The 13,380-nt window shown below is 34.5% G+C and overlaps 2 protein-coding genes across 2 annotated transcripts; one reads left to right on the forward strand and one right to left on the reverse strand.

The window, feature by feature from the left end:
- Positions 1–1,410: 1,410 nt before the first annotated feature.
- LOC143620006 (uncharacterized) lies at positions 1,411–7,651 on the forward strand. Its single transcript, XM_077091814.1, has 3 exons — positions 1,411–2,004; positions 6,288–7,028; positions 7,101–7,651. Exons 1-3 carry the CDS (start codon positions 1,411–1,413, stop codon positions 7,443–7,445), a joined length of 1,680 nt encoding a protein of 559 aa, XP_076947929.1. The 3' UTR covers positions 7,446–7,651.
- Positions 7,652–7,703: 52 nt separating this feature from the next.
- LOC143620374 (putative AMP deaminase) lies at positions 7,704–12,604 on the reverse strand. Its single transcript, XM_077092086.1, has 18 exons — positions 12,231–12,604; positions 11,511–11,695; positions 10,920–11,124; positions 10,661–10,839; positions 10,524–10,575; positions 10,315–10,442; positions 10,041–10,220; positions 9,910–9,977; positions 9,689–9,831; positions 9,429–9,604; positions 9,172–9,312; positions 8,943–9,095; positions 8,792–8,845; positions 8,600–8,710; positions 8,353–8,526; positions 8,178–8,258; positions 7,995–8,093; positions 7,704–7,909 (listed from the first exon to the last, which is right to left on the reverse strand). The coding sequence occupies exons 1-18, from the start codon at positions 12,595–12,597 to the stop codon at positions 7,841–7,843; spliced, it is 2,565 nt and encodes an 854-aa protein (XP_076948201.1). The 5' UTR covers positions 12,598–12,604; the 3' UTR covers positions 7,704–7,840.
- Between the last annotated feature and the right edge of the window lie 776 nt (positions 12,605–13,380).

Consider the following 13,380-nt stretch of genomic DNA (forward strand, 5'->3'; position numbering starts at 1 on the left):
TTTTTATTGTTACACTAGTTGTAGTGATTCATGTTTATCGCAAAGAATTGTCATTTTCAATTATTATATATTATATATATATATATAAACCATGATTACTTTCTCAACTTAATATTGACAAACTATGTATTTTCACACATAACTCATATAGCTATATGGGATGAAGCAAATGATGGATTTTAGAATGGACCTTAGGTTGCATGTCGAATAAAGATTGATTTTTGTTTTAAATATTTAATTGCAATGTTATTCCCTTTGAGAACAATGTTATGATTTTGTGTACTTGATTGTTTTACGAAATAAATAATTTAGATATTGACACGTGTAATTTACTTAGTATCTTTCCAGTTATAATACAGATTATGTCACGCCCTGGCATGTTCCGCCGTAGGTTGTGGTGTGACAAGTGATTGATCACAAAATTGAGAAATCGAACGTGTAAAGCACTTTTTGTCCCATGGTGGGTGCCAAACTATTTTGGTCAAAAATTAACAAAGGATAATCTAGTAACCAAACTTTGATTATGAGGTAGGATTCTTGTATGTAGCAGGTGTAATAATATAATGATAATGCAAATAACACGATGATGTACGAGGAAACCCTTTATACTTAAGGATCGCCGGCACAAAACCTCGGGAGGAGGCTGAAAGACGACCTACCATAGACAATATTATTGATAAAACGAAATATTACAATTGGAAGTGTTTGATGCTATAGTTACAATAAAGTGTGTACGGGTGTGTGTTTGTGTCTTATGCGATCTAGACAACTTGTATATATAGTTACATGAGTTTCAACTAGCAATAATAAGTAACAATGAGCATTAATTGTTCTAGCGAGAATCCTAAGACTATTATAAATTGCATATGCTCATCATTAATCGCTTGTAACTGCCTTCAATGTCTCTATGTTTTAATGGTTGACAAAGTCTTTAGTTGAATATTAATTGCTAGCATTTGCCTGCAAGACCAAGTAAATGATGAAAGGATAATAATGGTTAATAACGATACTTATTGAGGATATTGTCCTCTGTTTCTGTGATCTTAATACACTCGGGAGGATCCTTACGAGGATTCAGCCTGTCATGATCCTTGAAATTTTTACCCACAATACCGGCCATATTTTAATGGACGTTTTTAAAATTCTTAGATTCTAATGTACATTCTCTTTATTTTGTGAGGTCAAATTGAAATTTTCTTCCCCATTAAACAATTGACATGAGTGACATAAAAGTTATATGTAAAACGAAAACAACTAAAAAAAAGAAATAAATAATCTAGGGTGGAATTTGTAAATTCTCCAAATTGCCTTTATACTTGATATATATAAACCAAAAAGGTATTTATTGTGCAAATGCGAATATAACAACACATTCAAATTACATACTTTGTTCTCTCTTTACGATCAAAAATGGAATTCTTTGAGAAAGCCGTGGCCGTTAGACTCAGAAGCCATCTCGACAAATACCTCGTTGCCGGAGACGACCATCAGTCCGTTCGACAAAGCCAAACCACCAGTTCTACACCCTCAGCCCGGTGGCTGATCGAGCATGTCGAGTCAAACGGCCATGTCATACGTCTCAAAAGCTGCTACGGCCGTTACTTAACAGCCTGCAGCACGCCCGTGCTGTTAGGCACCACGGGCAATAAGATCATCCAATCGTTGACCGAAAACACCAGAGACTTGGCCATCGAGTGGCAGCCGGTCAGGGACGGCTTTCAGTTTAAGTTCAAGTCGTCGGTTGGGACCTATTTGAGGGCGAATGGAGCGATGCCGCCGTGGAGGAACACCGTCACGCATGACGGGAGCTTTACGAGCTCCACGAATAACTGGATTTTGTGGGACGTCGAAGCGGTAGACGTGGTGGAAGACGTCGACGGCGTTAATTGTTGTTTATCGATTGTTCCGAGTTTTCCGATGGTTGGAGATGAACTTTCCAACCGGGAAATTGCATCGCCGATATCCAGCTTCTCGCCTCCTACTCCCGCCCAGTTGATAAAGAAGGTATGTTGTTTATTCTTGTCTTTTTTTAATTGGACGGGGCATGAGTTAAGAAGCTGGAATTATTGAAAACTTCCAGTTACTCTTTTACATTTAAAGTTTATTTACAATTAAATGTTACCTTAATTCTCTTTTCTTAATGATAAATATTACCTTAATTCATTTAAAATACTAACTAAAATTAAATGCAACATTTATTTTTAAAAATACACAGTTATTTAGAGAATTATAACAATAATTAGTATATATAGTTATTTTGTTTCAATAGAGAAAGTGTTTTTATTGTAGTAAAGTTTGCAATAATTACAACAAATCTCAACTCTATGATATACTTCATATATTTGTCCATTAAAAAGTTGTTAATTTATTTAATTTTGTTACAAATCTGAAAATACAACATAAGAAAAAGAAACGCCTTGTACATTTAGAACAATTTAATTTTTAAATTTTGATCACATTTCAAATCTAAATATATGGATGCTTTGGTTGACAAAACAAACATGGACAATACCTTATTGATGTTTGTCAAGAAAATAATGTGTTTAGAAACACTTATCGAACGAGATTTTATATTCATGTTCATTTGTTAAGGATATGAATGTTTTCATCAACGGTTCATGAACACAAACAAACCAAATAAAATCGGCAAAGTCTAGAAATTGAGATCATGTGTTCATCAATGTGAATAATGAGAAAGAAAAAGAGAACAATACAAATAGCAATTTGATAATATGGTTTCCAATTTTATGTTAGAGATAATAAATTAAAGAATATAAAAATGTTTAGATTAAATAAATAAATGTACAGAAAAACTTTCATGAACAACATATACAAACGAATATTAACACATTGCCGAACGTTCACGGACACAATTGAATGAACGGGGTCTCTATTCATATTCGTTTGTTAACTAATAGAACGAAATGTCTTGTTAATGTTCGTTCATTTATTAAATGAACGAACTTTCGACTGAACGGTTCACAAACTATTCACTGAATGTTTGGTTCTTTTACAACTCTAATATAACTGTTAAACCAAACTATTTAGGTGGAAAGTTTAAAGAAATAGTTAATACTTAATAATTATATGATACCTTAGACCGGCTGTGGGGCGTTTTGCCCACCCAAAAGCCTCAAAGCATCCATGAACATTGCCCTCAGGGTGCTTTGGGTTGAAAGTTGGTGATGGGCGTTCTGTTGGAAGCGTGGGATGGAGGGGAAAGCAGGGAAGATGATTGGTAGGTTGGTTTAGTTGTGTTATTTTTAATAAAAAAAATAAAATAATAATAATAATGAGAAAATGATTGTAAAGGGCTCTATTCACTACACTCATTTTTGTCAAAAAAAAAAAACCCATTATGATGACGTGACGTCATATTACACAAAACGGCCTCATAGGGGTTCTATCCACAACACGCGGTCTTATATTAAAACTGTTTTTGATAGCATATTGTAAGAGCGGCAGAGCCATCTCTAAAAACCTTTTCAAATTTCTGGCTGGTGATGAGTTAAAAAATAGGTCTTTAGAATCGCGTTTTTAATTATGTGAAAAATAATTTGACAGTTTTACCAATTAAGTTGCATTTCCAAAGCTTAATACAGACAAAATCAACGAATAATAATAATAATAATGATGATGATGATGATGATGTTACTAAAATAACATACATATAAAACACAACTATAATTTTCTTTGTAAAAACAAAACCACCTATGGGATAACGTTTGGTTTCACTGATTAACATTTTTTTCCATTCACTAAAAAGTCATTTTGTAATTTTTTTTTGTTTAAAATCAAAATTATGTATAAAGAATATATACTTTTTCTTAACACTTAAGGGCATCCCTAGACCTAGGTCGATAGCTCTCCTCACCCTCCGTTGAGCAAGCCTTGTAGTGTGCAACATTATATTACTATGTCAAAGAATATAACCTTTCAATATCTCAATGCTCAACTCATCAGTTATACATTTATACAAGACTTAAAAACATCTCTCTCGTTTTTAAAAAAAGACCAATGTTTATTATTATCAGTAGAAAACATAAAACAAAAAACATTAACATAAGATTCCACAATGAGAAGACATAACGTGTGGATATTGAGATTGAGTTATTGGGCACTGAGATATCAAAATTCCGAACGGCAATGGTGGATGGTAAATAATATGATCTTTTTATCTTATTATTAGTGGGCCACTAAAATACCCACCTCTACAAATGCTCATCTTTTAGACTGTACCACTTTCTTAACATACTGTCGTGTGATTATGCTTTCTCCTAAAGAACAAGTGGGATGGTAGGAGTAGGGATAGTGTGGTCATTTACATTTGCTCAATATTATCCCATAATATATTAAATAAATATTTTAATGATCAAATTTGAATATGCTTTGTTGTGTTTAATCTAGTGTTTCTATACTTTAACTACAATATCTTGTGTATGTCAAGATGGTTGTTTAATGTAAGGATGTGCAACAAACCGAAAAAGCAGATCCAGAATTAAAAAAATAATAATAGACAAAAAAGTCAAATAGAAAAACTGAACAAAAACAGAACTGAGAACCTAAGTTTTTGGTGTGGTTTTGGCCAAAACGACTCAAACTAAACCTTGCATACCCCTAGTTTAATACGGGGTAAGTTTAAGTAGAATAGATGGTTGTAAAAACCGTAAATATGTAAGTTTAATTAAATGATCTACATGAGATGGTTGGGTACAACATAGCCTCTCTTCTTTATCTAGCTATATCAGTGGTTCAGTGCTACGTACAAATTAATATATGTTTTATCAGTATTTACAAATATAACAAATGAATAATTTTTTGGAACTCTTGATTTTTTGGTCATCCAAAACTTAAAGTTTTGAAGACAGTGAGAATCAGATTCATGATAGCTTAGAAGTACCGAATAATGGACCAAACTTGACACCCTCCCTACCCAATTTAAAACGTTTGAAAACTTGAAATATTTAATATAGTATTTTAGGTCTTATTAGACAAGAAATTAAGGTGGGAGTGTCACTAAATGATTTATTTAAAAGATGAATTTATATAATTCTCTTTGCAAAATATATGGTAACCTATGGTTATTATAATAAAACTAAGAAAATAGTACTCTTTGCAAAATATATGGTAAATTAGATAAATTACAAATATGCAAGAGTATATAATATTTCACATGTATCATCTTTGACAACTCATTCTCATTTATGGGTCACTAGGCGCTAGTCGGACAGTGAAGTTGAAACTAGCAATTAGTCGGGATTAACCGGATTGAAATTTATGTGTAATTTTGCAAATATACATATATAACCAAACTTTATATATATATATATATATATATATATATATATATATATATATATATATATATATTTTATTTTGACCGATGTTGACAAGATAGCAATGAGTCGGAGACTAATCGATTGGTTACCGATTAACGATTAATCAGCGTCTAGGTGTGAAGGCAAAGCCAATTTGGTTGTGTTTGTAAACTTGTGAAGTTAATATTTGTTGAAGGTGTAGAATGGTAAAAAGTCATAGGTAAGGGCCAATTGCTTGATTTTAAAAAGTATATGGGCTTAAAAATCTGGTAGCCATTCGTGGTGGTTGACACATATATTCCATGTTTGACCCTGCGACATTTGTTATTAGAAGTTACGAGTTACGTCAGACATAAACAAGTTACATGTTTCTATGTTAATGTTTAAAAGATAGGTTTACATCGAAGAGAATCATCAAACCAAGATGATAAAAAAAAATTAAATAAGCATCTCAAAAACGCCAGATGTTTGTTTATAAAGCTAGCATGCTAACACGAATATTTTTTATTAATTGCACGAGCTAGCCAGCAAGCCAAATAGCAACTAATGATCTCAAACATTTATTATTATATTTACGTAAATCTAGAATTACTTTTCTTTTTATTAACAACTAAGAAACATGTAACGTCAAAACTTTTCTAGGTAAATATTTTGGATGATCTATCCCGTTAAAAAATATATATAAATGTAACGTACATAATAATATTAATAATTAAATGCGCACCTACTAGGACTTACATCTTTGTATGAGGACCTAACAACACTTCATTCCATAACAATGACCTAAAAATCTGGACCAACAAACTAAAACATGCTTCACAACATTTACGGATATTTAGTCTTTCATCTAACTTCCTAAATCTTTTTACTTCACACTTTTATAGGTATATTTTCTGATACAATGAAAACCTTTATTTTGTATTACTAATCAACTCCTATTTATACGTATACAACTATTTATACGTATAGGTGAAGATCCTTCGTAGTCGCGTAACGTTGCCGAAAACCCAATTCCAAACTAAACTCACCAAATTCACATCCTACACTTGTCATTCTCTATCACACAAAATACCACATTTCCACTTACATCGACCAACAAAGTTCATCAAAAAGACCCATATGATCCAACAAGAGTCCGAACCGCCATCGATGGACCTCCTTCGCACTGCCAAGGTGGTCCGGTTAAGGAGCCACCAAGGTAAATTCCTCCACGCCAACACCGACCAAGAATCCATCTCCCAAGATCGTCATGGCACCGCCATGAACACCCATTGGACCATCGAGTTGGTTGATAACACACCCGACAACATAACCATTGTCCGCCTCAAATCATGCTACAATAAATACCTAACTGCCTCAGACCATCCTTTCTTATTTGGGTTGACCGGAAAAAAGGTGGTCCAGTCCGTGCCACCCCACCTCGACTCATCCGTGGAGTGGGAGCCGATCAGGGACGGGAAACAAGTGAAGCTTAAAACAAGATATGGACACTACTTGCGGGGCAATGGTTGGCTGCCACCGTGGAGGAATTCGGTTACTCATGACATACCGCACCGAACTGCCACCCAAGATTGGATTATGTGGCATATCGATGTCGTGAGTAACATCGACCAATCAATGCAGTTGGTTCCTTATTCGGATTCGTTTGCTTCAGAATCAAACTCACCAATAAGTAGTTGGCCAAAGTCCCCAACTTCATCTAATCATGAGGTATAAACTTACTCTGAAGAAATATTATTTATCATGAAGGATTATTGTTTATTTATTTATTCATTTCTGTAGCTGATCGATTCACCACTTAAGAGGGAGGAAGGGCGTGCAATACATTATCGTGTGGTCTCGGACAATGTTAGGGAAACCGATGAAAATGGACAAGGATTTTGCATTAGCTTCAAAGGAAACGAGGTCAACGAGCTGACTCGGATGTTAGAGGAAGAAACGAGGCTACACAACATAACGGTGTGTTCTCAAAGTCCGTTAGACGGGAAGCTTTACCCGCTTCGTTTACAGCTTCCGCCTAATAATGTCACCATGAAAGTTGTGGTCGTTCAAAACTCTAGTGAAGGTGAGAAACAATATCGCTTCAAGGTTCGAAGCTCTTCGAGATCTTTTGGCGGGTACTTTTGAGTTCTAACAACAAGCCAATCAATAATTGTGACACGGATGAATTTGATTGCTTTGTTAGCATGCTGCATAGAGTTATTATCAGGAATAATGTTATTAACCGGCGACTTCATAAACCTCGATCAACATTTGAGTTGCGAGTCCGTAATAACACCTCTAGATTGTGTAATGATGCATTCAGTTTAAACTTTAAATGAGTTTGTAACATGTAAGTTTCTAATTTGGCACTTGGCAGTGCATTTGGAGTTATTTGAATCTATATTGAAAAGCAATACGACTTCAATATATCTTTACTAAAACCTTATCGTTGGCCGTGGATAGTCATCAAATCCTCAACAAAAAGACAACTAGAGAGTGCAATACAACCTTAAACAACATTGCATCCAGACATCTAAACCTTAAAACTCGACATCTTGAGGTAGCCTTGCTCGTCCTGCATACACGTACTGCATTTCCTCGGTCCATGTCTGCAAAAACCTCAAAATTATCACCAAAACCAAGACAAACGACTATATTTTTATTAAAATACTATGGAAAAAAATTGAAGTTTACTTGATGGCGGAATGCAATCCTCATTCGTGGCACATTTGTCTTTTGTATGTCGTTTCCTTCGGGTCCTCGCTTGTAATACTTGCTTCCAAGCCAATGCGCCTACATATGAACACAATGACATGAAAAACAACGGTTTACATTAACAGAAGGCATAAACGTCATTAGTATTCATCTTAATATTACCTTTGCTGCATGTGAGAATCCGGACTGGTAAACAGAGTTTCTTGCAATCTCACAAAGGTCACAAGAACTTAGCTTCAAAACCTAAAAACCACAATTATGTAACCCGTTAAGAAAGTAACCGATTTGACCTAAACGTGTGTTGATATTTCACCAGCCCAGCCATGGGCCCACTTACCTTGGCAGCAACACCATACTCCTCCACTAGAGGTTCTTTTGTTAGATGAATTTGTAACGGGTCATCAGTCGAGAGTGAAACGTTCAAGCCACGTTGAAAGAATACGGGGAACGGGTTGCGATGATAGTCCAAGAAAAGGGAATTGTTGCTCAGTGGAGACATAGCCAATCCGATCTAAAGCAAAAAGGGTAATTAATAAAAATGTTTGAAAAAGGTTAGTTTAGTCATTAACGAGTCACTGGCTAACCTGAGCAAGGTAGTACAAATACTGCAATACAGGAGATTTTCGTAAATTAATCCCGTGTGAAATATTGTGGCATAGAAGAAATCCAGCTGCTAAATGGTCGATATCTCCCGCCTGCAAATTATTTTACATCAAACAAAATCTAGCTCCATAAAGAAATGGAGATAAACATAAAGTTAATAGTAAGTTAATAACCTCTCCACAATGAGGCCGCAATTTAATTGTTGAAAGTCCTTTAGATTCACGAAGCTGAAGAAATAGAGAAGAAATAGAAACGAACTAAATAAGCTCTGAATTTTTATAAGCTTAAAAGAATTTAAAATAATGTAAGCGAAAAAAGACAAACCTTATTAAAAGTGTACAAATTCGCATAGCAGTAATATGCATAATAAGAGTATGCAGGATTGAAGTCGTTTGTCCATTCAGCTGGTGTTGGCATGTGCTTAGTGGGCCGTCTTTCGGGCTTGCTTTCATCATCCACAAGATCAAGCCCAACAACCTGTTACCAAAGAACGCTTGTAAAATAGAATTATAGAAACCAAACATTGTATTTAATACAAAAATGTTATTTTTACCTGCTGTAAGAAGATATGTAGTTGAGGATGAGATTTTGGATCAACTGTGACTTCAAAAAGGGGAATAAACACGTTGTCTAAAATATTCTGAAAGGATGTCACTGTTCCCATGCTCTTATATATGTTATATAACCGTGGAAGCTGAAAAGTGAACCCCATAAATATATCAACAAAAAAATATGCACCGAGAGTTTTTAACTTAAATATATATATATATATATATATATATATATATATATATATATATTGATACATACTTGAATTAGCCAAACGGCGTTTTCACTATAAATTGAATTGTTGATGAACCAACTAGCCAACTGATCCCACTCGCTTTGCTTCCTTCCATATATAGACACTCTATACTCTGCCACCTGGTATTTACTAGCGTCAAGATCTGATAAAACTTGCTTTGTTAATTCTCCCAAGAAACGACCTGAAATTACATAATTTTATAAGTTATAACAATATATTTGTTTGCAATATGCACATAGTGTTGACTTTTTAACATCAAACGAACCTTGAATCAAATTGTCTTGTTTTAAAAAGATTTCTCTAAGTCGACTCTGTCCACAAGGATTGTATTTGAGGTTGAATTTGTCAAACCGGTGAAATGTACTCTTGTCAGCATGAACATCCAATAAGTCAACATTAAGGTCATACCTAAAGTCAACTATTAGTCATATAAAGGAAACACTTAATAAGGTAAAAATGCAATAAAGATACAAACTTTCCACCAACCCGGTTAAGTCTAAGCTCTCAAAAACTTCTTTCAGTGTAAGATATTGTCCATCACGAAATATGACAACCTGCAAAATTTCTATGTTATCCTTTATAAGCTAGAAACTTTTATTTCAAATTCTGAAGCTTACCTCATCGGGTTCTTTTCTTAATTTATGTTTAATAAAACGAAGAAGGTGTTTTTGGTTCATGCAAGCGGAATGATGAACGTGAGTGTCGACTTTTCTGATATTGTAAAAGTCACGATGGGGTGCACTTTTTTGTGCTAGAAACTCGCTATCTGCGTTCACTAACAGATGAAGACGGAATTTCTGCAAGGCGTTTAGTATAATAATATTAAAAGCACATCTAGAAACTCAAATGAATAAATAGCATGAAAACATTAAGAAAATCAGAGAACTTTACCTCCTCGAGAAATCTTAGTCGATGAAAACATGCAGAACGAACATTTCCAACAGAGATTATTTTGAGAACGTGATGCATGTCAGTGAAAAAAGTTGTTGCACTTGCAACAGGGAAAAGATCAACAGAATCTGAAAATATAAAAAAATGAACATGTTTGTAATGTAATCTTAGATTAATGTAAATGATAATGTTTTTTATGTTGGCCTTACCGTTCTCACTTGCATAAACATGAACAACTCCATCTTCCATTCTGAAGTGATGCTGCTTGCAATTTAGAGAAAAAAGATTAATCAATTCACGCATAAATGATAAAACGTTTTTATCAGAAGACATAAAGTCAGCTTACTTTAGTTGATTCAACAGGTTTAAACTGAAATGGATCAGTTTTAATATCAGATACACGGGACTCTGCTTCGTGTGATTGTGTCCATGGAACAATTTTTTCTCTAAACACGTATTTTTCTCTTAAGTCTAAGCATTCACGTATCATTTTCCTAACTTCTTCCTCTTCATGATTCAATGACTCTGAATTTCAAATAATAAAGATCTTAATAGTGAAAAGGCTTACAATAAGTTAGATAAGTGGAATATGATGTTGAACATACCTTTCATCAAAGTTGCTTGTGGAAAAACTATGTTGGTGTCATTACTAGGAACATTCTCAGAAGTAAGTTCAGTTTTGTCACTGCCATTATTTTCAGTTGAATTGATTTCTTTTGTAACTTTCTTAGGTGAATTAGATTGATTACTGTTTCCGTTCTCAGCTTGTGGAAGAACCAAAGAAATATTCTGAATGCTCGAGTATATATCCTGCAACAACAAACCAACATACAAGTTAGAAGATCATAATAGTAAACGAAAGATGAATCTGCATAAAAGCAATAACATTTATTATTTAATAAGAGTATATAGACCACCCCATTAGTGTACACTAGTCCACATGTCACATCATATGGGCCATATGCCAAGGTGAAAAAGGTCATACGGGCCATGAGTTTGTCAATAGTCACATCAATCATTTATTTGTCAGTCAAAACATATGACCATTTTTCATCATGTCATACAGCCCATATGACCATTTTCACATGTTATACTGCCCATACAACCATTTTCACATGTTATACTGCCCATACGAACGTTACAGTCAGTATGAAAAGTCAGTAGTGTTTGTTTAAGTGTTCCTTTAGAGAAATTACATGTGCAGAAGAGCTTATGACGCCCTCGTCAAAGTACTCAGTGTCCTCCCCGACAGCAGTATCGGTCCCATCATCATCAGAATTATCAGCACCATCATATGCATAACTAGCAGGTGATCTTGGTGTATGGATTCTACCCAAAGAACCTACTCTAGAATTAGATTGATGATCATACTGATGTTCACCTGAACAACAAACATGAAACTTCAGTTCACTTTCATGAGCACATACTGATTTCATACCAACAAGAGCAATATTAGAATTTGGGCTGTAAACGAACTGTTTGTTTATTCTGGTTCGTTTAATAAATGAGTCAACATGAACAAGAAATTCCGTTTGATTAACTAAATGAAAAAACACTTACAGAGGCCATGTTCCTACAATTGTATCGGAGAAAGTTCAATAAGGCTTTCTTTTACGTCCATTTATGTTAGTTAATGTTTGTTCATTAAAGGTTTGTTATAATTTTTAGTGACTTTCCTAATCTTAAGCAAAAGTATTAACTACAAAAAAAAGATATATGAGTACCAAGTGATTAATTTATGTAAAACTAATATATGAATATGAATTTAAAAAAAAAACCGGTTGGGTTTGTTCACAGAGGCCTAATTAGAATAGTGAATCAGTAATTCATTAGTTGAGCTAAATAATCATTTACAATAAAACCTCTTTCAATTGATGAAATCCCTGATTAATATATAGAGAGAAAGTAAGACATACTTTGCCTCTGATTCATTCTGAGAGGCGGTAAATTATCCAGCACAACTTTCTCCAACGAAGCAGTCATCCAGTCGTTGGGCAACGAACACGACATACGGTGGTTATTCACCACATGATCACCACCTCCACCTTCGTCTACATCATCATCATCATCGTTATTATTATCATCATCATCTTCATCTGTATCAATAACATCTCCTCCGTGGTGAGGATAATTACGACGGAGGTTGATGAGGCGATCGATGACCTGATCGACGCTGCGTTTGTGGATGTAGAAAGCCGAGATCGCCATAACGGAGGCTCCGAATAAGGTAGCCAATGCGAAATGGATAGCTGATATAGAAGAAGAAGAAGAAGATGAGTCCATTATTATTATTATTATTATTATTATTATTATTATGATTCAGACAGACAGACAGACAGAGGGTTTTGAGGGTTTTGTTTTTCGGAAGAAACTACACTACTTATACTGTAGATGCATTGTATTGGGCTTTTTTTTATTTAGGTACCCTGCTATAGGACCTACATTACATGGGCTTCTTTTCTTTTCTGGGCCAGAATAAAAGGTCAGCATACATTCATTTCGTCTTTATGTATTATTCATTTTCCATCTTTATTCAGCATTCCATCCAATCAATTGTCATATTCATTTGGTTCCGATGTTAAGAGTGGTCTGTCTTGTCTACTCACTCCTCCATCTTTAATACATCCCTAAACTTCAAAGACCTTTTATCTGCATGGTTTTGTTTTATGTTTCATTTGGGTAGCTAATCTTTACAAAATAACATGCATGTTCCTTTGTAAAGACAACATAAGAAACCAACCTCATCTCGCTTAACTTGATTATTAATAATAGGTCTAAATTAATCGCTTAAATTGATTATGATGGTGTCGACCCATATTCTTTTTCCTAACGCTATGCGTTGCAGGCTAACTAAAAAGTGTATAACACCGCCTAGACAATGAGTTTTAACTAACAAGCCATTTAACTATCACGTTGACTGTTAAATAATAAAACTAGTATTTGACCCCGCGCTTTGCGGCGGTGAAACCATTCGATCAACTAATTAGCCTACTTGTGCGTTGTGTTGGTACTCGGACGTGAAACCATTCAATCAACTAATTAGCCCATTTGCGTGCCGCGTTGGTA

Source organism: Bidens hawaiensis, unplaced genomic scaffold (assembly GCF_021521415.1).
Source record: "Bidens hawaiensis isolate Kalapana, Puna unplaced genomic scaffold, B.hawaiensis_p1.1 tig00000296_1, whole genome shotgun sequence".
Lineage (NCBI taxonomy): Eukaryota > Viridiplantae > Streptophyta > Magnoliopsida > Asterales > Asteraceae > Bidens > Bidens hawaiensis.